Below are 23,727 nucleotides of genomic sequence, written 5' to 3' on the forward strand. Positions count from 1 at the left end.
AAAAAGGAACGCATGCCTCACACGATTGATGCAACAATAACACCCGTTGTATCGGTTGTCGGAGTACCAGTATAGCCTGTACTGAAATCACACAAAATATGGACACGGCTGATGATGTCAGCGCCTCAGATGGCTGATGTATAACGTCAGCCAAGAGCAGGATCAGTGAGAGAGAGAGATGGAGGGATAGAGATATAGGGAGAGTGAGACGATTTAATTTTCAACCTTGCAAATTGTCTGTCTGTCCGTCTGTCTTAACCCATTTAGGCCTGACGTCAAATTTAAAAAAAGTCTTCTGAATGATGACAATTTTCTGAAAGTGGTGCTCAATGTTTCATGTCAATACATGTTCGCTCTGCAAGAACATGTATTAAAATATTTGAGCCACATTTTCAAAAGAAATCACAAATAGCAGACCTACAAGCTCATAGCGCGGCACCGAGTGCCGCGCTGTGAGCTTGTAGATCTGCTATTTTTCAACAGCTAAAGTATTTATGCTCCTAGTGAAGAAATACTGTCCAGTACTAGCTCTGGAAGTGGATGGCCAGATTCACATCACACAAGCACAATACACAGACGCATGCACACACACACGCCAGTCGCCACGGACGCACGCGCACACACACACACACACACACTGATCGTTCAGTCTTTGTCATGGTTCATGTAGCAGAGCAAGGGTTATGTACACACACACACACACTCACAGAAACAATGATTACTGACATGTTATAACGCGAGACCCTTACATTGTTGGGCATGTGCAAACACAACTCTGTGCGTGCGTGTATATGTGCGTGTGTGTGTGTGTGCGCACGTGTTCCTATGGAAAGCAAATAACATGTCCTTAACCCCCTCAACAGGAACACACACACACACACCAACTGTTCAAACAGAGAGATTGTGAGTTCTGTGCATTTTTCTCCTGTTGGAGAACCTTGCTTTCCTGATGTTTCCCCTCTCGGCTGTCCTACTGTCTGTCTCTCCTACACTGTCTCCCTCTCAGCATGTCCTACTGTCTGTCTCTCCCACACTGTCTCCCTCTCAGCTGTCCTACTGTCTGTCTCTCCCACACTGTCTCCCTCTCAGCATGTCCTACTGTCTGTCTCTCCTACACTGTCTCCCTCTCAGCATGTCCTACTGTCTGTCTCTCCTACACTGTCTCCCTCTCAGCATGTCCTACTTTCTGTCTCTCTTACACTGTCTCCCTCTCAGCTGTCCTACTGTCTGTCTCTCCTACACTGTCTCCCTCTCAGCATGTCCTACTGTCTGTCTCTCCTACACTGTCTCCCTCTCAGCATGTCCTACTGTCTGTCTCTCTTACACTGTCTCCCTCTCAGCTGTCCTACTGTCTGTCTCTCCTACACTGTCTCCCTCTCAGCTGTCCTACTGTCTGTCTCTCCTACACTGTCTCCCTCTCAGCTGTCCTACTGTCTGTCTGTCTCTCCCACACTGTCTGTCTCTCAGCTGTCCTACTGTCTGTCTCTCCTACACTGTCTTCCACTCAACTTTCATCTGTCACTGGACAATAAGTTAACCCCTTAAACTTAAGTCTTAGTGAAACCAAGTTGTAAATAATACTTGCCCGTCCCCCCCTACACCAAATCTGTTTGCCAGAACTAGCCAATCTACATGCTTGTAGGTGAGCTACAGAATAATGAGCTTGTGGATTTTGACGAATGTTCCCCAGAATAGGGATCCTGTGGTAAATGTAACATTTGATGCAGTATGTCACTGGAAAAGAACGAAATAAACAAAAGTGTTTTGTGGTTAAATTTAAATAGCTATGTAAACATAGCCTAAAATTAATATTTATATGAATGCAGCCAATTAACTAACAAGCTTCCACCTTAATTGACAGTCTCTCCATCCATCCATCCATCGATCACTCACTCACTCACTCGCTCACTCACTCACTCACTCACTCACTCACAGGCGTGTGTTGAAGTTCTTCTCTCTGTGATCTTGTAGATTTAATGACCAGCTGAGAGGCTCTGCATAGTAATCAGCACGGAACTGTGTGTGTGTGTGTGTGTGTGTGTGTGTGCGTGTGCGCGCATGCGTCTATGATTCTGATAGAGAGATAAGATATTCTGAGGTTGATCTCTGTTCTCGGCATGTGAACATTTACATATGAGCTTGTCCGCTCTGCAAACACTAGTGCTAGCGTGTTAGCTAGTTAGCATCCGTCCGCTGTCAATGAGCGTGTCACTGATTAATTTACACTGCTCTCTATAGCTCTCTCTCTCTCTCTCTCTCTCTCTCTCTCTCTCTTAATAATACTCCAGCTGGGTGATTATTATATCCTCATAGGAATCCAAGACCATTGATATTGTTGCTGTCAGGCCTCATATCTCCATATTCTAACTTTTTGTGGGGGGGGTTTGTGTGTGTTTTTGTAAATTAACACCCTACTTGTCTTGATCATACTACATCGTCACACAAAAGCATCAAAAGTCGCAGTTCCACAAATTGTAGATCTGCAACTTTTGAATTTGAATCCTGAAAGGTAACAGACATGAGGTTTCCACCCGACAGAGATGATATGAGATTAGGGCCTGTATTTTGCGTGTCTTAAGTACCAGGTCTTATTCCCTAACTTGAGTAAACTAAAGACCCTGAGGCGTGATCAATGCCATTTGGCTATTCTGAGTGGCCAAAGAGCATTGATCACGCCTCCAGGTCTTTAGTTTACTGAAGTTAGGGAATATGACCTGGTACTTAAGACACGGAAAATACAGCCCTAGATGCAGTAGGTTACTGTCGACAGAGATTTGGGTTATTTGTGACCCATTGAATGATGTAGCTTAAAGGTAATGTTCTGCTCTTAAAGCCTGCATTACGGTAAGGTGAAAGTGTCTTCTTGTGACGTTATTAGACAGGGGCGCAGTACGTTAGTTAGACTAGTAGTCATTGGTCCGACAAACGACAACCTACCTCAAACCCTAACCTAACCATAACCGCAAGCACGGGAGCAGGCGCTAGTCCGACATGCGTCTGCATGTCGAACTAGTGCTCCGTCCGATTGAAATGCGGCCCCCATTAGACAGAGTGAAATGTGCCACTCGAAAGTACCAAAATTGCAGTGCGGTGCAATGCATTGTGATCTTGTAGATCTGCTATTTTTGGCTAAAACAATGCTAATAATAATTTGCCACTTTAATAGTGACATGCCTAAAATAGGAAGGTTGAAATGTTATAGGCACAATGAAAATGATTGACCCAATTAAAAGTATTAACGACGTTGGAGCCAAAGGATTTTCCAATTTTCCTGAGAAGTAACAGTTTTGGACATGGAAGGTTTCCACCCGACAGCCACGACATGCAATCAGATTAATCTATTCAGTTGATGATCATAAAATAATCTAGTGCCCTTATATTCTAAACTCTAAATCATTCCCCGGTCTCTCAACAAATAGGTCTCAATAATCTCTCCCATTCCAAAATGCATAAATCTCCCATTCCTAAACGCATAGATCTCTCATTTATCGTCCCATTCCTAAATGCATATATTTCGCATTCCTAAATGCATATATTTCTCATTCCTAAATGCATGTATTTCTCTTTCCTAAATGCATATATTTCTCATTCCTAAATGCATATATTTCTCATTCCTAAATGCATATATTTCTCATTCCTAAATGCATGTATTTCTCATTCCTAAATGCATATATTTCTCATTCCTAAATGCATGTATTTCGCATTCCTAAATGCATATATTTCTCATTCCTAAATGCATGTATTTCTCATTCCTAAATGCATATATTTCTCATTCCTAAATGCATATATTTCTCATTCCTAAATGCATATATTTCTCATTCCTAAATGCATGTATTTCTCATTCCTAAATGCATATATTTCGCATTCCTAAATGCATATATTTCGCATTCCTAAATGCATATATTTCTCATTCCTAAATGCATATATTTCTCATTCCTAAATGCATATATTTCTCATTCCTAAATGCATATATTTCTCATTCCTAAATGCATATATTTCTCATTCCTAAATGCATATATTTCTCATTCCTAAATGCATATATTTCTCATTCCTAAACGCATAGATCTCTCATTTATCGTCCCATTCCTAAACGCATGCGGCAGGTCTCTCTTTCATCCCCGTACCTAAACGAGTAGATCCCTCATTCATCCCCGTAGCTAACCGAATAGATGGGGTGTGAAATGAGCCTCTCATCCCATCTGATCCTCCAGGAGAGGACTGGAGAGGAACGGAGAGATGGAGAGATGGAAGGATGGAGGGAGGGATGGATGGAGGGAGGGATGGAGGGATGAGGGAGATGGAGGGATCAGTGTGACGGAGAATGGGGATGTGAGTATAGGGTTGCCAAGTGTCCAAAAATCCCTGGAACATGTTTTAGGAATTTTGGAAATGTTTTGTACAATTTTCAATGTAAAACATCCTACCTTCTAATATTTTGCTTGTTTGAGACCGTGGCGTTTTTGTTTTGTTGTTAAAAGTATGACCATTTAACCACTTTCAACCTGACTTTGGGCTTGTAATTATAGGAAAATAGCAGATCTACAAGCTTTGTAGATCAGTCTTTTTTTTTCCTGCAATCCATTCGAGATGGAAGGCCTCTTGAGTGACCGCTTTTGATCGGGCCTCGCCTCACATCCCTGCTCAATGTGCAACAAAATCTAGATCAAAGCAAATCTTAATAGTCCTTAATTTCAAATGATAAAAGAAAAGGTTTCTTCACCTGGTTGGCAGAAACAGCAGGGAAATATTACTAAGACGTTATTATTTTATAATCATAATTTTACATATTGTGTTAAGGATTTAGGAAACATCTCGTGTGTGTGTGTGTGTGTGTGTGTGTGTGTGTGTATACACTCGCGGGTGAGTCAGTGCGTATGTGCATGTCAATGACCATGCAGTTTAGTTCTTAACACACACACACACACACACACACACACACACACACACACACAGTAACAGCTCTTTCCCCAGGTGTTGTGTCCATATCCCATAATATTTGTTTACACTATGTACACATGCACTATTGTACTATAGCACGTGTGTGTGTGTGTGTGTGTGTGTGTGTGTGTGTGTGTGTGTGTGTGTGTGTGTGTGAATGTGTGTTCTTTCAAGAGTCGATGTCTTCACACATCAGTGACTCTAGCTTTAACGTTCAAATGAAAATTGATAATGAAACGTGTGTGTGTGTGTGTGTGTGTGTGTGTGTGTGTGTGTGTGTGTGTGTGTGTGTGTGTGTGTGTGTGTGTGTGTGTGTGTGTGTGTGTGTGTGTGTGTGTGTGTGTGTGTGTGTGTGTGTGTGTGTGTGTGTGTGTGTGTGTGCATGTGCGCGTGCGTGCATGTGCACGGTGAGGATTTAGCCGAAGCTCATTTAATCATCCTAACACTGTTATTAATATTCATGCAGTCAGCTGGAACTCCACAGCAACACACACACATGTATTAATTCAGCTTAAAAAATTAATGGAATTTAGTTTCTATTTCACCAAGACACACACACACACACACTAACTACTATACTTACTATACTTGTGAGGACAGAAAGATTTTGGAAGACGGCATTGAGAGAAGCCGAAAATCGCGATTGACGTGCTTTGAGTTTCGTATACTTTCAGCGATAGATCGGATCGGATAGATCGGCGATGATTTGGTGCATGACATCGACAGTCAGACAACCAAGACAAAAACTCGAAACCCAACCCCATAAACCGATCACTTCTTCAATGCGTAATCCGAATCCATAACACCAACCGGGAAATTCTTTCCTCACCAACCGGGAAATTCTTTCCTCATTGTGAGCCTATACTTCTAAATATCTAATAATCAACCATTTCTCTTGTGATGACCAGGAAAGCTATAGTCCTCCTCCCAATGTCTATTCCTCCATAATTCTACTATACTTGGGGAGATATTTGGGCCTCACAAATGTAGTGATACAAGTACACGCACACACAGACACACACACACACACACACACACACACACACACACACACACACACACACAGTCACACACACACACTCACACACACAGATTGAGCGCACGCGCGTGCACCCACCTCTTCATGAGGGGCTTCTCTCTTCCTCTCCCATGCCACCGCTCCATCTCTGGAGATGAAAGGCTGATTGGATGAGAATGAAGCATGAATGTTCATTTAGAAGGATTTAAAAAACTGTACATGAATAATCAGATGGAAGACAAAGTCTACAAAAAGATCAGAGAGAAAGAGAGAGGAGGAGTGGGGGGGGGGGGGGGCAGCGAAGGACAAAGAACGAGAAAAGTTTAAAAGTGACTATGGATATCTGATTATCTGTAGATTAACCATGCTCTTGCAAAGCCTGTCTGTCTGTCTGTCTGTCTGTCTGTCTTACATTTTTCAGACAGACCTGTTAAAGGGTTCCTAAACTAACAATCATTTTGCTGGGGACCCCCTAGATCACCCACAAGGACCCCCCCCCCCCCCATCCCCGTAGCGGTGATTCTCAAACTGGGGGTCTGGGGACCCGCCCCCAGAGTTATGGGACTGTAACTCTGAGAGATACTAGTGGAACCAAATGGATCCATTACAGATCTAAAATCGTATCAAATGGGGGTCCGTGGCCTAATAATGCTTGTCAAACTGGTCCTGCAGGGGTTCCTTGAAATGTAAAAAGCCTGAGAATCATTGCTCTCTGAGGATGCGATGCGAGAGTGCAGTCTAGCCAACACCAACTTGGGACTCCTCAATCGCTGCCCTCCACACTCTCCTATCTAGCATCAGTGTCAAAGCTGTCACGCAGTGCATCTACTGTGCTGCTTGCCTTTTCTGGCTGTTTCCTGGGTTGGCTCATATACAGTCTTAAGTTTTTTTGCCTCTAGTTCCGGGTGCCTGACACGGTGTCCTGCCAGCCTCATCCTTCTCTTCTCTGAGTCTGTCTGTTTCCCCAGAGTAGGTCCACATTTCTGATCTCTCACTGTTGTGAAGGACTCATCCCTATGTGGTTAAACGCAATGTGGAAACGACTACAGTAATCTGTGCATTAACTATCTGCGTGCGTGTTTGCGGGTCCCACCCATCCACGTCTCCCCGACCGACAAACGTCAGTCTCTGTGTTGTGTATGACCGAGGGGAGTGATGATGTGCCCAGTGGGAAGTTGAGAAGTTAGTTAGTTAGTTAGTCAGCTTTTTTTTGTCAGTTTCGAAAGAATCCAGTGTGATATACACATCCATTTGGTGTCGAGGCATTCCACATGTTGGTTGCATAGAGCAGTAGAGAACAGCAATGGCAATTGTCCCATGTTTGTTCTAAATTTGGGTGGTAAACCACATCTGTTGGTGTCTCATTTTATACCCAATCCCATACTGTATTATGGAGATCCAACTACTATGATAATGGATACTGCTAAGTGCTCTGACAACAGGCAGGAGGTTATTGTCAGCATATGTACCAGTGGTACCTTGGGTACATACCAGGGGGGCAGTCAGACAGATATTTTGTGAAGCCACTGAGGAAATCGGGATTTCCTGAAAGTTCATACAATGGCCTGTTGTGGCGCTGTCATTGGACCCCAGAAAAACCCATAGCCCCATAGAAGTCCATGTATTTGGGCCCAACTTCACCTAGACTGTATTACCTTAATAAACATGGTCATGAATACTTTCTGCTTCCAGTCACTAGTTTAAAGTCTCATTTCTAATGTCATAATATTCTTTTTGGAAAATGATGGTCCCATTTATTTAAAAAATGACCATAAAGTCGCGTATGTTCTGAGGGGCGTGGCTACCGTTACAGTCTATGATCGGGATTCCCCTCCCACTCGAGTCAAAATAAAAACGGAAGAAGGGGGGAAGTCCCGCCTCGTTGTCTGGGCCAGCCAATGGCCAGCTGGGCCAAAACGGATCTAGAAAGATGGCGACTTACAATATACAAGGACTGACAGGCTTCATTTTACGTTCATGTTAGACCCGCAGAACGCTTTGTCCATATTTTTTACAGTCTATGGTACATCGGTACGCTGACCACCGTACCACGGGTACATATATGCTGACAATAGGTATATGGGAACAGATAGATAATATGGCATAACCGGAGGGAGGGTTATTATAGTTCCCAACAGGGCATCATGCGTTGGCGTAGTGAGATACAACAGAGGTCTATGAACTCCCTTTTGTGTCCCTCTGTCGACTGTTGACCACCTGTCACATCGTTATGTCGTCAGGACACGAATATTCCAATTCTGAAATGTCATGACATTATGTCCTCCGAATGGCAAAATAAGAAAGGTGCAAAATTGTGTGTAAGTTCTCCCAAGGGCTATACTATAGCATTCTTTTTGCCTTTCTTTCTTATATTGTTCTTATTTATTTAAGTTTTTAGTTCATAGTTATTTCTGTGTTAGTAAGTAAGTGTTATTGACTGTGTACTGTGCTCCTATATTGTGCTTACCGGTATATATTTTTTAACTCATATCAACACTAGAGGGCACTGCCGTCCTAATCACACTTCATCGCCTGTGTCTCTCTACTGTACATACACACACACAGTCGCACAACAGGTACACACACACACACACACACACACACACACACGCACACAGACACACACACACACACGCACACACACGACGCGCCCTCTCCCCTCTGCCTAACTGTCAGTGTATCCTGCTAATTGCTCGTCGTCTATTTGTTGCTTGCTCATGAATTAACGAGCATTTACAAGGGGACCGCCATCGCTTTTAATTACACCTGAGGAGCTCACTTCTTATTGGGTGGCTCCTTTAACGAGCTGTGTTAACGATCTGCTAACGAGGCTGTGATATTAAAGGCGTGTTTGCTTTGCTGAAGGACTACAGGCGCTGGAAGCCTCCGCGTTGCTAAGGATTACACGCACACACACGCACACGCACGCACACGCACGCACATATACCGTCATATCTGATTAGCTGTCATAACTGGGCTGAACCTGGGTTGGCAGAGTGTACAGTAAGGGCTGCAACGGTTAATCGGTCTGATCGATAGAAGGATTATTAAAAAAAATCGTTTTAAATAAAAAAATCGGTTTTATATATATATATATATATATATTTATATATATATATATATATATTGTTTATTAAATAGCACAAATTCTTACCGGTAATTCCTTTTTTTAAGAAGTAAAAAAATTGTGAAAATAGAAAAATAGCGAAAATAGTGAAAATATCAAATCTACAAGCTCTCAATGTGTGGCCTCGCGATTCATGAGCTTGTGGTTCGGCTATTTTTAATCTTTTTACTCCACACTGTTTTATGAAAAACTCTCACTTTGATTGCTTTTTATATAAATATAACACATCTTGATTATTCAAATAATTGAAAAATGTACCAGTACTAAGTACAATAATCGTTAAGAAAACGATGGACACATTGCAGCCCCGGTAGAGAGAGAGAGAGACAGAGATGTACTCGTACAGGTACAAGCAGTAAAACAACGCACCGCAGTGTGTTGTGAGCTTGCAGATCAGCTATTCCAGTGAATGTTTGCCTCTTTTCACAGAATGTTTGCCTATTGTGACCTGCCCAGAGCAGTGGTTTAACTCAGTCTTTAGCCCCTTTTGACAGAAATATATACAGTAGAGTGTTGACATTCACCTGAACGCATGCAGCAAAACTAATAGAACACGATACAGCACTAGCCCATGAAATAATCTAAGCCTATATTACAGGATCACTGCTTATCAGACATAAATATTTATTTTAAATGATGAAAGGAGGATTGGAGGATTGGAGGACAGCTTCCTGTCTCGACTTTCTAGAGACGTATGGTTCCAGATTTATTCTTGGGTCTTATAGGTGACATCCCTACTGAATTTAACCATTTTAAAATGTCACGCACATTCATTGGTTCGTTGAACACGGACAGCTCGGAGTCCAAGATAAAAATGGGAGACCTTGCACTCCCTTACACTTAATTAAAAGGGTAAATCAAGCAATAATGAAAGCAACAATGAATAGAATGTGACGTCTTAGTCAGTGGTATCAGTGGTGTAATGAGTGCATGCATGTGGGAAAGTGTCATTTATTGATTTGTATTGACAAAAATTATTATACATTATTATTTATATAGGATTAAATAAATTCATTTCCATTGTGGTCCATTGCATGTTTTGTAGGATGTGGTGGTGGGTGCATGGGTCTCTACCAGAGACGTACAGAGAAATAAAAGTGACGATAAAATCATTCATACATAATACTGTTTTCAACGTGCTATACGTGAGTACATTGGCTCTGTAAATAATGGAACCTGTTGTTGATGGATGATTATAATTAGATCACCTGGTATAATATAACATGCATGGGTGTGAAAACAACCCAAACGGAACCAAACAAAGCTAATCTGTTTATTCTCTCTCTCTCTCTCTCTCTCTCTCTCTCAAGCGCGCGTGCACACACACACACACACACACACACACAGGTCTGAGCTCTCTTTCCAGGCGCGCACCGCAACAAACATCTGTTATATCCGTGTCAAATAGGACAAATTGTAGCACATATTTGACAAACATAAATGCCAATATTTTACTTGCTGTATTGATTTAAGACCAGCCAACGTGCATGTCTCTTTCTCTCTCTCTTTCTCTCTCTCTCTCTCTCTCTCTCTCTCTCTCTCTCTCTCTCTCTCTGTCTGTATGTCAGTAGGCGCGGTGTGAAAACCTGACACATTGATTGACTTCTGATATAATCATAATTGACACAAGGAATTAACAATCACACTTTGCGGATTACAGAGAAATTTGAATGTCAGAAATGATGGAGAGAGGTAGACAATGAATGTGTATGTGAGAGAGAGAGGGAAAGAGCAGAGACTATATAATCACATGGTGCTGCGCTATTTTCATTTCTGTAGGTAGAACTTTACCTGCATACATTTTATTATTATTATAATTATTGTTATTATCATTATAAATTCATAAAACGACTATTAGAATCACGAGCAGCTTCTCAAACTGTTACTTGCACAGTGTACCATCGTCAAGGGAATTTGATGCGTGTGCACTGTGCATGTGCGTGCGCGACTGCGCGTGCACGCGTCTTTTGTTTTACAGTGCACATTTGACAATTGACACTGCAGCCAGCTATACTGTATATCATATCAAAACTGAGGTTTGTCATACTTGTCATTGTACCTGTACTTTCAAGTGTTTTTTTCCTCTTATCTATATATTTCTTCCTATCTTGTATATTGTTGTTGGCACACAGCCTGTGCGGTGCCACCAGCATCTCACTGCTTCATGTACTGTATGTGACTGACAAACAAAGCCCTGTTGATTCTTCCCGGTGGCTGAATGTATTTGTGTTTGTTCTTCTTTGTGTTTTCCAGTCAACCCTGAAGTGAATGTCGAGCTGAAACAGAGGCTGCCGGCGTCTTCCAAACAACAGCACGCCAGCGACGCGCTAACGCCACGCAGCAGCACTGCCGGGTATAAAGAAACGCTAATGTCACAATTTACGATAAAGTCAAATAAAAACCTGTATATTTGAACTATATACATGAACGTCAGGTCAACAAATGAACTTGGCTAGTCTACATAACATGTGAATGTAGAACTAAAAAAAAAACTGAACTGAGTAGAGACACAGCACTACCCCTCTCTCTGTTTCTGGCGCCCCCTACTGCTATTAATAAGTCACATACTCGTGCTCATACAGGTACACAAACAGGTACACAGGTACACGGACATTGCTGGTTGTAGGAGTGGTTGCACCACTCAAAAACACTAGGATGCAACTGGGACGTATCCTCAGTGATGTATCTCAAGGTCATCAGGGGTTTCGGGACTTCCAACATCATACCCCTCACTCGGGTGACCCAACCGGGGTAATCAAGTAGCTACCCTCGATCAGTCCCTTACAAATAATGTGAATTACATGCGAATTACATTTTGGCCTTTGCATAAAGCCCACACTACAGGGTAAAGACAATGCTAACACAACAACACAACACTACAGGGTAAAGACAATGCTAACACAACTAGAATAGTGTCTTTTGAGCCTTGGCCAGTCCACTATGCACCAAGTGGAAGTTGTGGGAGGTCTCTTCCTAGCTAATGTTTATTTCCACGTGCCCTACATTGAAAATGTTTTTTTTTTCAAAAAAACATTTCAAAAAGTGATTGTATAAGACTGTCAACATGTTTTGTATGCAGTATTCATGTCAGCTCGTAAACAAGGAAGTGAATGGCAGTGCGCCTGTCCAAGGCACCCCGTGGTTTTAAACGTCATTAGCATAATTCGTGTTAAGCACTGCGTCACCCGAGCACCCTGGGGTGTCTGTACTCTGCGTGAAAGTTGAGAGACAGACAGAGAGAGAGAGTGTAAGTAATAGCCGGAATTATCAACATGATGCAACGTGTTTTCGGTGAATATTATTGTAGAGTGCTGTCCCTAGCATAGCATCCAGTCAACTAAGTATACGTACATGTTTTAAGTGGTTATTTCTAATGTGTTTTCAGGTGCAGTGATAAGAGGACTCCGACCCCCACTCAGTCTGACGGGACTCAAGGTAAGGCAGCTAAAAGCAAGCCAACTGTATCTTCACATTTAACCCCTGTGTCTCCCCCAATGAGTTTTCATTGGGGGAGTTTCCCATTCAATTCAAAGGGCTTTATTAGCATGAGAAAACATACATTCGTTTACATTGCCAAAGCAAAAAGTGGAACAATTACAATCAAAACAAAATGTACAATTGAAAGTCAGAATCTTCAATAAAGCATTGTCTATGTACCGAGATCACTCGATGCAGGAATACTGTCTGTCTGTCCCTGTACAGTACATACACAAATAATCTGAGACTGTTCTCTGCATTCTCAATATTTGGCGTCTCTGCGTTTGCACTCCATAAGAAGCTAGTAGCATTATCTGCGTCTGTTCACTATTTTGGCAGCCTTCCTACGCATGTCAACCACGGGAGCTCATCGTGTGTGTGTGTGTGTGTGTGTGTGTGTTTGTGCGTGCGTGCGTGCGTTTGGGGGAGGTCTTGTGTTGATTCATAGTCCATACTAAACATATCTTCATCTCTCTCGCACACATGCATACACAGTCAAGCAAACATACTGCCTGCACATGCATACAAAGAAAAACATTATCCCAGTGCTTGCGTGTGTGTGTGTGTGTGTGTGTGTGTGTGTGTGTGAGTGTGTGCATGACAGTGTGCGCACGAGTATGTGTGTGTGTGTGTGTGTGTGTGTGTGTGTGTGTGTGTGTGTGCATGCGTGAATGCGTGCAGACCCATCAGATTATTCACAGTGCATGTGGTTCATGACAGTTCTGTGGACTTTGTTTCAGAATGTCTGTCTGTCTGTCTGTGTGTTCAGGAGCCCATCCATTGTTCCAGGAGGTTCCCAGGTCGTCCAGATCGCCTTCTCCTCTCTCCCTCTGTTCTCCTCTCTCGGTGCGGAGGTCCCCCTGTGCTCTGTCCCCCAGACTGCCCCCACCGGCCCCCTGTGCCCCCCTGTCCCCCAGACTGCCCGTCCCACCGCCACCGGCCCCCTGCGGCCTGTCCCCGAGACTGCCGGTCCCACCAGCACCAGTCCAGATGGAAGTGGACAGTCACTCACCCTTACCGAGGACAGACAGCCTGAGGTACGTACACTGACATCGTTCACGTGTCCGGGTAGCTCGGTCGGTAGAGCTCTCGCACTATGCACCACAAGTTCATGGGTTCGATCCCGGGCAACGACAACTCGGTGTATGAGTATAGCACGGCTTGGGTTTGCGGGAAGTACCCCGGAGCTGATGGTAGGTGTGGTGCTCCACCTCAGACTCCATCTCCCATTAAGGTTCTAGCGCATTGTTACGGGGACATACAGTGTTACCGGCTGATACCGACAAAAAGCCACTCTCCACCTACTTCTTCAGTTAATTCAACACATACTTTTTCATTTCAAGGGCCCTCGTAACTCTGTGTGAGTGTACAAATCCTATTCAATTAGACTACATCATTACTTGTGCAAGCAGAGCGCGCAGGTACTGTGATCGGCTGGGTATGTATCTCAAATAATTGCAAACAGTTGACTAATTAACGACTAACTCCCTGTCTACACGTCAAAGTAAAATGTAGGAATTTGCCCGATAGAGTTTATAAATCTACCCCCCAGAGGGTTGTCCACCAAATCAGCTTTCTCACCCCACAAAACTCTTATTTGGAGATCCGTGCATTCCAGTTAGTTAAGAATGATTTAACAATGACCGTGTACATCCTGACTGGGGGAAGTACTTGTACACCAAGCTGCTTCACAGTACAGAAACAGGAGACAGCTATAGACCCTATATGGTCCACACATGACCGCTGGTTCCCCAAGGCTGCTTATTTACTTTACACCTGCTGGACATGACGCTATATATAGTGTCACAGGGACTTACCCCCGATCCAACCCTTGATGCTGAGCGCCAAGCAGGGAGGCACTGGGTACCGTTTGCTATATATACAATATACACTGTCTGACCCGACCGGGGGATTGAACCCCCGACCTCCCGTTCTCAGGGCGGACGCTCTAACCGCAAGGCCACTGAGCTGCTGGGAATGTAGGGGGTGAAAACGGGTATGTTTTTACAGGGAGGTGGAATAGGATGTTTACAACGGGAGGTGATGTATATAGGTTTAAACTCGTAATCACTGCCAGAGTTTCTCTTCAACCGTCTGCAGCCACTGCCAGCGTTTCTCTTGAACAGTCTGCAGCCACTGCCAGCGTTTCTCTTGAACAGTCTGCAGCCACTGCCAGCGTTTCTCTTGAACAGTCTGCAGCCACTGCCAGCGTTTTTGAGCGTTTTTATACTGATCTTTCAAGACGCACAGAATATGTTGTTATGACCCAGTCTGAAAATGACGTGATTGGTACGAACCTAATCGTAAACACTTGAAAACACCACCAAATAGGAGGTAAAATAGGAGGTAAAACGGGAGGTGAACTAGGAGGTGAACTAGGAGGTGTAATGGGAGGTGAAATGGGATGTAATTTTCTGCTCCTTTTAAAGGTCACATCTCGACTCGGCAGGTAAATAAACTGTAATAAAGACAGGATGATGTTCCATTGAGAGACACTGTTATTGCTCTGTGTGTGCGTGTGCGCGTGCACGTGCGCGTACCTGCACGTGCGTGTGTTTGGAGGTAGATAGGGGTGAGAGAGAGAGAGAGAGAGAGAGAGAGATAGAGAGGGCATGAAGAAGATAGATTGAGTGATGGAATGAGCCGGATGGTTTTTAATATCAGAGAATATCATATCTCTCTCTCTGTCTATCTCTCTCTACCTCTCTCTCTGTGTCTCTGCCTCTCTCTCTCTCTCTCTCCGACTATAGCCATATCTCTTTCTCTCTCTCATCTTGGTTCAATTTTACTGAAATTAGTTTTGTTTATTAAATGTTTTCGGTATCTTTTGCCAAAGCAAGTGCCAGTGTAATAACAATATTATAATCTATAAATATCTATACAGGATAGATAGATAGATAATAATATCTATATCAACGTGTGTGTATTATAGTATGAATGTATTTTTAGTCAAACGGAAAGCCTTATCCTACAGGTCTGTCCACTTGATGGATGTATCAAAAAAAATCTATCAATAAATCAATCAATCAATCAATAAATGAATGCTCTCTCTCTCTCTCTCTCTCTCTCTGTATCTCTCTCCCCAGTTGTTCTGACAGGAAAGCAGGAGTGGACAGAGATCAGAACATCTCCTTTCTGCTGAAGGAGCTGGACTCACTGAGAGAGTTGAACAAGAAGGTACACATGCTGCATGCACACACACCCACACACACTTACTATCATCATCATCATCATCTCTGAAAGCTTAATACAATCACCCTTCTCTCCGATATAAAAACATTATGCAGTAGACTACAGAATGTGTGATTTTTCACGTAAAATGTTTAATTTTGATCTGTTTAGTATGACTGCATTTACTGTTTTATTTGACCGAATGTCCTGGAGTGGTTGGGAATTATTTCAAATTTAGTTAAAGTTTTATATAAATGTGATTGTGTGTGTGTGTGTGTGTGTGTGTGTGTAGTTGCAGGAGCAGTGTGTGCAGCAGCAGAGAGAACTGGAGAACAGAAGACTGGAGGTTCAAATCCAACCTGAGTGGAACCACACAGCAGGTTGGACACACACACACACACACACACACACACACACACTTGTCTGTCCACACACACACATGCACGTATACAGTATGCACTCACGCGCACCACACACCAGTTCAGTCAGATAGCTGACAAATAGATTGAAAACATTCTATTCATAAGTGTGAATGTATGTATTTGGTTCCTTAGCTAGCTGGGGACCCCCTGGAGCCTCCTCAAGGGCCCCTGAGGTTTCGCCCCGGACCCATTTTGATCTACCTGTTGGGTGGTGCTGGTCTAACACCCAGGATTTGAACCCTGGTCTCCTGTGTGGGAAGCCAACATCTTATCCACTAGCCTAAAGGGTGATGGTCCTTTGGCCGGGCGGGAGATATTAGAGACGTTTGTCTAAGCCAGAGCCGTAGAACAAGAGAGTTGCGGCACGCTTTGATCTCGCCGCAAAGCGGGGTGCTATATGCTGTATGGCCTATAGTTCCAAACATTGGAACTATCCCATTGAGATAGAATGAGCACTTCCGCATTATTTTATTACAATGGCAGCCGACGCTAGTGTCGTCACTCTCATACTAGATCACGCTGGTCTACGCCACTACTGCTACGCTGGTGGTGCTGGGAGCAAACGAACACACACTGTTTAGCAGCTCCCAGAGAGGTAGTTTTATTAAGTAAGTAAAGTACTTAACCTCTGGGAGTTTCTATAAACAGTGTGCGGACTGCCTTCCTTTTTCCTGTACGTATCTTTTTGAGATGTGCGTACTTTTCTTTTGAATTCGCAAAACAAACGCATACCAACCTCCAGTGTTACTGACAGCAAGAGGATCAACAGTGAATGAGGCTTGTCAGCTTGACACGTCAGTGTTGCAGACACGTCACACAGAGTATAGTATACCATGCATCGCCAAACATACTGGTTTGTGTGTGCGTGGAATCCTCCAGTGAATCTGCTTGAGTGAACTAGCCCACAAGGTAGTGACATCGATCATCGCTGTCCGTTGTTGCCATTGTCTGTGGGAGTGGGAGGTCTATATATGCTTACAATTTACAATTTAGGCATAAATTAATCCAGAGCGATTTACATTAAGCAATAACAAAAAGCATGGCATACATCACATACCGGTACATAAAAAGTAGTTATCATGAAACATGCGTAAACTAAGAACGTAACAGTGGAGTATCTATATAATTAAACTATATATATATATAATTAAACTATACATACTATACTATATTATAAGTGCTATGACTACATAAAATGCAATTCTAGTGCTGTCTACGTAACATGCTATAACTCTGTATAAAATGCTATCTAAGTCTACATAAAGTGCTATCTAAGGGGATAGGGCAAGTGCCATGGGCCATGATGGAGTCTGAAAAGGTGGGTTTTCAGACTACGGTGGAAGATTGGGGCTCGGGAGTGAGGCTGCAGTTCTGATTGTGATGGGAAGTCAGTGCATTCCATAGTTTTGGAGCCAGAAAGGGAGAAGACTGAGTTTGGTTCAATGTTTACATCTGGATTTACGGCAGAGCAATGCTGAATGGGATATTTTCCAAATGGCAGAGAAGATGGTGAGTCTTCTGTGACGTTATATAGGCTACACCGTGGTGAAAGGGCCTCACCCGGATCCTTGCACGGGGGGGCCCTGGATGCAGGGGGGCCCCTGGACACAGCACGCTGTAACTTAGTGAGAGGTGGTGCTACAGGCCCCTGGTGACCATCAGACCTAGAAGTATGTCTAAATGTATATGATGAGAGAGAGTTAGTTAGTTTAGTTTAGTTTATTTGATCATCTTCACAGTAACAATACAACAAAAAAGAACTGGAGGTGATCAAAAGGAATAGGCTGAAAGCTTAAAAATGCCTATCCTTTACGAACAACAAAGTAAAAATTCCTCACGTGGTTACAGCAATTGAAGGAATTACAATAAACAATCCAAACAATTTACTACCATCGTCAAGAAGGTTCACAACCAATTGACGAGAACCAACACCATACCCCACCATGAGGAGAGAGAGAGAGAGAGAGAGAATAAAGGAGTGGTAACTAACATGTGAGACGTGACAGAATGAAAAACAACTCTTACCGTTCCATTGCTCTCCTCACTTGTCTCTGTGTTATTGCTCTATGTCCACTGAGCCACCGGTCATCTCTCCACCATTATGAGATATATGAGCCTGCAAAACACACACACACGCACACACACACACACACACACACACACACACACACACACACACGCACGCACACACACACACACACACGCATGCACTCACAAGCACGCGCACACACGCAGGTGAGGTTAATAATGTAGCGTTGTCAATAAGCTCAGATCTCAGAGAGATCTCAACACGAGCTAATATCCAGTCTGTCTGTCTGTCTTTCTGTCTCCCTCTCTGTCTGCTAAAATACTACTTTGTGTCTACACTATAAAGCATTGAATGGTTCAGGGACATTCTGATCTTGTGCGATATCATGAACCCTCATGGGATACTTTGTTAGACGGAAATGTATACAGTCGAAGACTTGGTCTAAAATGATAACACCCAAAAGGTTCTTGTGGTCTTGTTTCCATTGGGGTCCTAATATGTTTCTATTCATAAACATACAATATATCAAACACCATATGTACAGAGTAGGGGGGAAAGGGCGGGGCGGTGATCACCGGTCTATAAGTGAATATATTATTTACCTCCCTCTTTAGCCTCCTGATTTTCAGGTCCTGTTTTAAAGAAAGCCAGTGATCCGCATTTTTCGAGGGATGGGGTCAGGGCGTTCCACACTATAGGGTGGCATGCAGTGCTGTAGAAGGAGAAGGTCATCAGGGAAAGGTCTGCTTTATGTCCGTAAAACCAAAAATAAACGTGTGTGTGTGTGTGTGTGTGTGTGTGTGTGTGTGTGTGTGTGTGTGTGTGTGTGTGTGTGTGTGTGTGTGTGTGTGTGTGTGTGTGTGTGTGTGTGTGTGTGTGTGTGTGTGTGTGTGTGTGTGTGTGTGTGTGTGTGTGTGTGTGTGTGTGTGTGTGTGTGTGTGTGTGTGTGTGTGTGTGTGTGTGTGTGTGTGCGTGCGTGCGTGCGTGCGTGTATAAGCTCTAGTAGAAGAGATCTATTCGGCTCAGCGGAGCAGAGATGAAGCTGTGATGATGCGTCTCCGTCTGGCCAATGAGGAAAGAGACCACGCCCTGCTCCACGCCAAACACCTCCAGCACTCCCAGTACGTAAACCAAGCACACCTCACCTCACCTCCAGCACACCCAGTACGTAAACCAAGCACACCTCACCTCACCTCCAGCACAACCAGTACATAAACCAAGCACACCTCACCTCACCTCCAGCACACCCAGTACATAAACCAAGCACAACTCACCTCACCTCCAGCACATAAACCAAGCACACCTCACCTCACCTCCAGCACACCCAGCACATAAACCAAGCACACCTCACCTCACCTCCAGCACACCCAGTACGTAAACCAAGCACACCTCACCTCACCTCCAGCACACCCAGTACGTAAACCAAGCACACCTCACCTCACCTCCAGCACACCCAGTATGTAAACCAAACGCACCTCACTTCCAGTTTTGCTCTCACTCAACTTCCTCAAAACTGCGTTGTCCAGTGGTTCTCAAAGTGGGAACCCCGTACACCCCCAAGGGTCCTTGAAGAGGTCCCAGCTAAACCATTCATAGATAGGAAGCAAATGAATGGAGTGTACAATAATGGCACTCAGAGTTTTGGGGCCAAAGGATTTCCGGGGGTCCCCAGCCAAGAATGTTGAGAACCCCTCGGGCCAAGGGAGAAAAGAGGTTTGAGGATAGCTGGTGTATAGGCCACGCACACAAGATGGCTGTATAGTGATGAGGACACCCAGGCGTAAGGGGACAGTGATACAGCAGCATGGTGACACATGACATGGTCAAGGAGAGAGAGAGGTTATAGCCACAGGTTATTGTTATTGCAATTCCTCCTTTCCCGTCTGCAGGGGGCATGTACTGTATCGCGCAATTTTCTCAATTTTGTTGTTGAAATCTTTGTTCTCCCTCCTCACACTCTCACTACTTCTTCACTGGTGTCATATGTGGATGTTTTGGACAGGGAGGCTGGAAAGCCTCTCTGTGCGAGTGCGTGCGTGCGAGAGAGAGAGAGTAATATTTCCTCTTCTTTCCAACCTAATTACATTTTTCTACTTCAGGGAATATCAGCATCTCTCAGATCAGATCTATATCTCAATAAAACCTCTGAGCTGAAGACACACCTCTCTGACCAAAATAACCTCCTCTCCTCTCCTCTCCTCTCCTCTCCTCTCCTCTCCTCTCCTCTCCTCTCCTCTCCTCTCCTCTCCTCTCCTCTCCTCTCCTCTCCTCTCCTCTCCTCTCCTCTCCTTATCCCTCCTCTCCTCTCCTCTCCTCTCCTTATCCCTCCTCTCCTCTCCTCTCCTTATCCCTCCTCTCCTCTCCTCTCCCCGAGGGGGAGCAGAATATCTGATGAAGAGTGAATATGGATGAGCATGCCCCACACGCCCGCTCTGTGTGTGTGTGTGTGTGTGTGTGTGTGTGTGTGTGTGTGTGTGTGTGCGCGTGTGTGCGTGCATGTAACTAGTAAACGAGATGATTTGATTCCTTCCTCTTTCTCTTACAGGTTGGAGAGTATTAACACAGAGGAGAGTGATGCGGTGAGCATGCACACACACAGGCACACGCACATGCTCGCGCACGCACACACACACACACACACACACACACACACACGCACACACACAGCATTGTCAGTACAGTATGTGTGTGTTGAACAACAACGAAGTTTCTGTCCGTTTACAATGTTCAGTTCAACCTAAAGCATATGTGCGCATACATCCGTCTAAATATGTATACACTGTATGTGTGTGTGTGTGTGTGTGTGTGTGTGTGTATGAACTGTATGTGTGTATACACATGTGTGCTGTATATAAGTATATACAAGTGAGAAACCAGTACAAGTGAGTGAAACGGAACGCGTGGTGGTCGTTTCTTTTCCGGCGTGGGTTGGCCGCGTCGAGGCCGGGTTCCTTTGAGCCTGCTGACTGTGTGTGCGTGTGTGTGTGTGTGCGTGTCTCTCTCTGTCCAGGACATGGAGGAGGTGTTACAGAGCGTGCTGACGGCAGACTCCTCTCAGGCCGTGGAGCGGGCCGGCAGCGTGCTGGTGGACAAGCTGCTGAAGAGCAGACAGAGAAGCACCAACATCACACAGCAGGAGATGAACGTCGTCATACAGGAGAGACAGGCCGCAGTCGCTAAGGTACACGTCTGTCTGTCTGTCTGTCTGTCTGTCTGTCTGTCTGTCTGTCTGTCTGTCTGTCTGTCTGTCTGTCTGTCTGTCTGTCTGTCATACGATTTGTCACACACGTTGCCGCAGTGAAATTTGTTCTCCACATTTGACCCATCTCTTGGAGCAGTGAGCCGCAGCTCGGGAATCATTTGATTAGTTTATCTGACCCCCACCCAATCCAACCCATTGATGCTGAGTGCCAAGCAGGGACTGACCCCCCCAATCCAACCCATTGATGCTGAGTGCCAAGCATAGGGACTGACCCCCCCCAATCCAACCCATTGATGCTGAGTGCCATGCAGGGACTGACCCCCCCCAATCAAACCCATTGATGCTGAGTGCCATGCAGGGACTGACCCCCCCCAATCAAACCCATTGATGCTGAGTGCCAAGCAGGGACTGACCCCCCCCAATCAAACCCATTGATGCTGAGTGCCATGCAGGGAAGCATTGGGTCCTATTTTTCACAGTCTTTGGTATGACCCGGCCGGGGATCGAACCCTGACCTCCCAGTCCCAGGGCGGACACTCTAACCACTAAAGGCCCCTGATCTGCCTGCCAATCTGCGAAATTAGCAGATTACAAGTTAATATTGTGTCATTTGTGTCGCAACAGAACGCCTTTTGAGTGTCCAGTGAAAGAGTGGAAACACCAGGAGGCCTTGTGTAGAGCCCTGGTGGATTCCACTAGCCTGCGCATGGCAACTACTATGACTGCATGTTAGTCTGGAACTTCGGTGTGGTAGATTTATTTCCAAAGGGCGGTTACAAAAAGATTGTAACTTCACAGCAAAAATGTCTCACTTTGAAAGGTGGGCTCTGACTGGTCACCCACAACTCTGGGATGAGCGAGATGTAAATCAATCTCCCCAGGGATATTTGTTTTTCTTGTGGCTGGTTAGGATAGGATCCCAGTCCACAAAGTATGTGGGGTTTAAGTTCATATACTCATCACAAGTTGTAAAATAGAGGGTGGTTTTCTTTTCTCTCTTTTTTTTTACAAGCCACCCACAAACTGCGGTTGTATTTAAATAATTAAAAAAAGAATTATAGTAGAGGGAAATACAAAATGAAAAGAAACTATCAAACCCACACAATGTGTATTAAAATAAATAAAGGCAGTACCTCTGTCTCTTGTTCAAATAAAGAACATCAGGTAGTATCATATATCCGATATGAATGAAATGTGTGGGAATGCAGTGTATTCATAGTCGTCTCTGTCGGTCCAAAACTGTTACTTTTCAGGATTCAAATTTTAAAAAAATGGCAAATGACAGATCTACAAGCTAGAAACATGTTTATTCTCACACTCTGTTTGACCAGAATGGAAAAGAGCCTTCATTAGTATCATTAACTCAATGTCTGCCAACGACCTAATTGACCTCTTTTATAGCAACTCCCACAGCGCCAACGACGTCTTTATCGTCTTTTTTTTTTTTTTTTTAAACAAAAAAATGAAAATGAAAATTAAATAAAAAAATGTATAGAGACTGGCGCTTAGGGACTTTTTGGCACTTCTTAAAAGCGATGGATGAGTTAACACTGACTCGGTCTGACACAGAATGGAACAGAGCCTTCATTAGTATCAAACACACACACACACACACACACACTGTGACACACACACACACACACACACACACACACACACTGTGACACACACACACACACACACACACACACACACACACACTGTGACACACACACACACACACACACACACACACACACACAGATCAGGGGTATCTCATCTGCTGCTGCTCCACGTTTTTTTTGTGGATTTCGGATCTGAAAAAAGGAACGAAATAACGCGCTCTATGTGCAAACTCCTCGGCGCCGACGGCACGCCTTGGATATGAGCGCCTTGGAGCATGCTCAGAAAGACCAGAATTAATTTACATCCGAAGCAGTGTATACATGAGTCAAATTTCTCCGGCCAGTGACATCGGAATGGTTTTTAGATCGCATCGAGCGTTTTCATTCGGATGTAAGTTTTTGTAGGTGTTTACATAACAACGTTTAATAGGATTGAACTTCTATTCGGAATGAAAAGGGGATTTAACTGCTCATGTAAACGTAGCCACTGACTCTGTTGGACCAGAATGGAACAGAGCCTTCATTAGTATCATTAACACTGACTCTGTTGGACCAGAATGGAACAGAGCCTCCATTAGCGTCATTAACACTGACTCTGTCTGACCAGAATGGAACAGAGCCTTCATTAGTATCAGCGGTAACACCTGTGAAGGAAGTAGGGAAAGGGGCCAGAAGTTCTTTCCAAAATGGCTGCTTATAGAGCATATAGAGCCCATTGCATGGTCAGTGGATCTGTTTT

General features: G+C 44.1%; 1 protein-coding gene across 1 annotated transcript in view; it reads left to right on the plus strand.

Moving 5' to 3' along the window:
• The window catches only part of mipol1 (mirror-image polydactyly 1), a gene marked incomplete at its 3' end in the record, with an annotated part of 55,995 nt that overhangs the window by 18,827 nt on the left and 13,441 nt on the right, over window positions 1–23,727 (plus strand). Inside the window, exons 3-10 of the mRNA XM_080784262.1 lie at window positions 11,337–11,436; window positions 12,469–12,518; window positions 13,330–13,597; window positions 15,647–15,737; window positions 16,024–16,111; window positions 19,180–19,303; window positions 20,728–20,761; window positions 21,193–21,363. Coding sequence (XP_080640388.1) covers window positions 11,337–11,436; window positions 12,469–12,518; window positions 13,330–13,597; window positions 15,647–15,737; window positions 16,024–16,111; window positions 19,180–19,303; window positions 20,728–20,761; window positions 21,193–21,363 — 926 coding nt within the window. The remainder of the gene's footprint in view (window positions 1–11,336; window positions 11,437–12,468; window positions 12,519–13,329; window positions 13,598–15,646; window positions 15,738–16,023; window positions 16,112–19,179; window positions 19,304–20,727; window positions 20,762–21,192; window positions 21,364–23,727) is intronic.

Source organism: Protomyctophum bolini, assembly GCF_963924005.1.
Source record: "Protomyctophum bolini genome assembly, chromosome: 15".
Lineage (NCBI taxonomy): Eukaryota > Metazoa > Chordata > Actinopteri > Myctophiformes > Myctophidae > Protomyctophum > Protomyctophum bolini.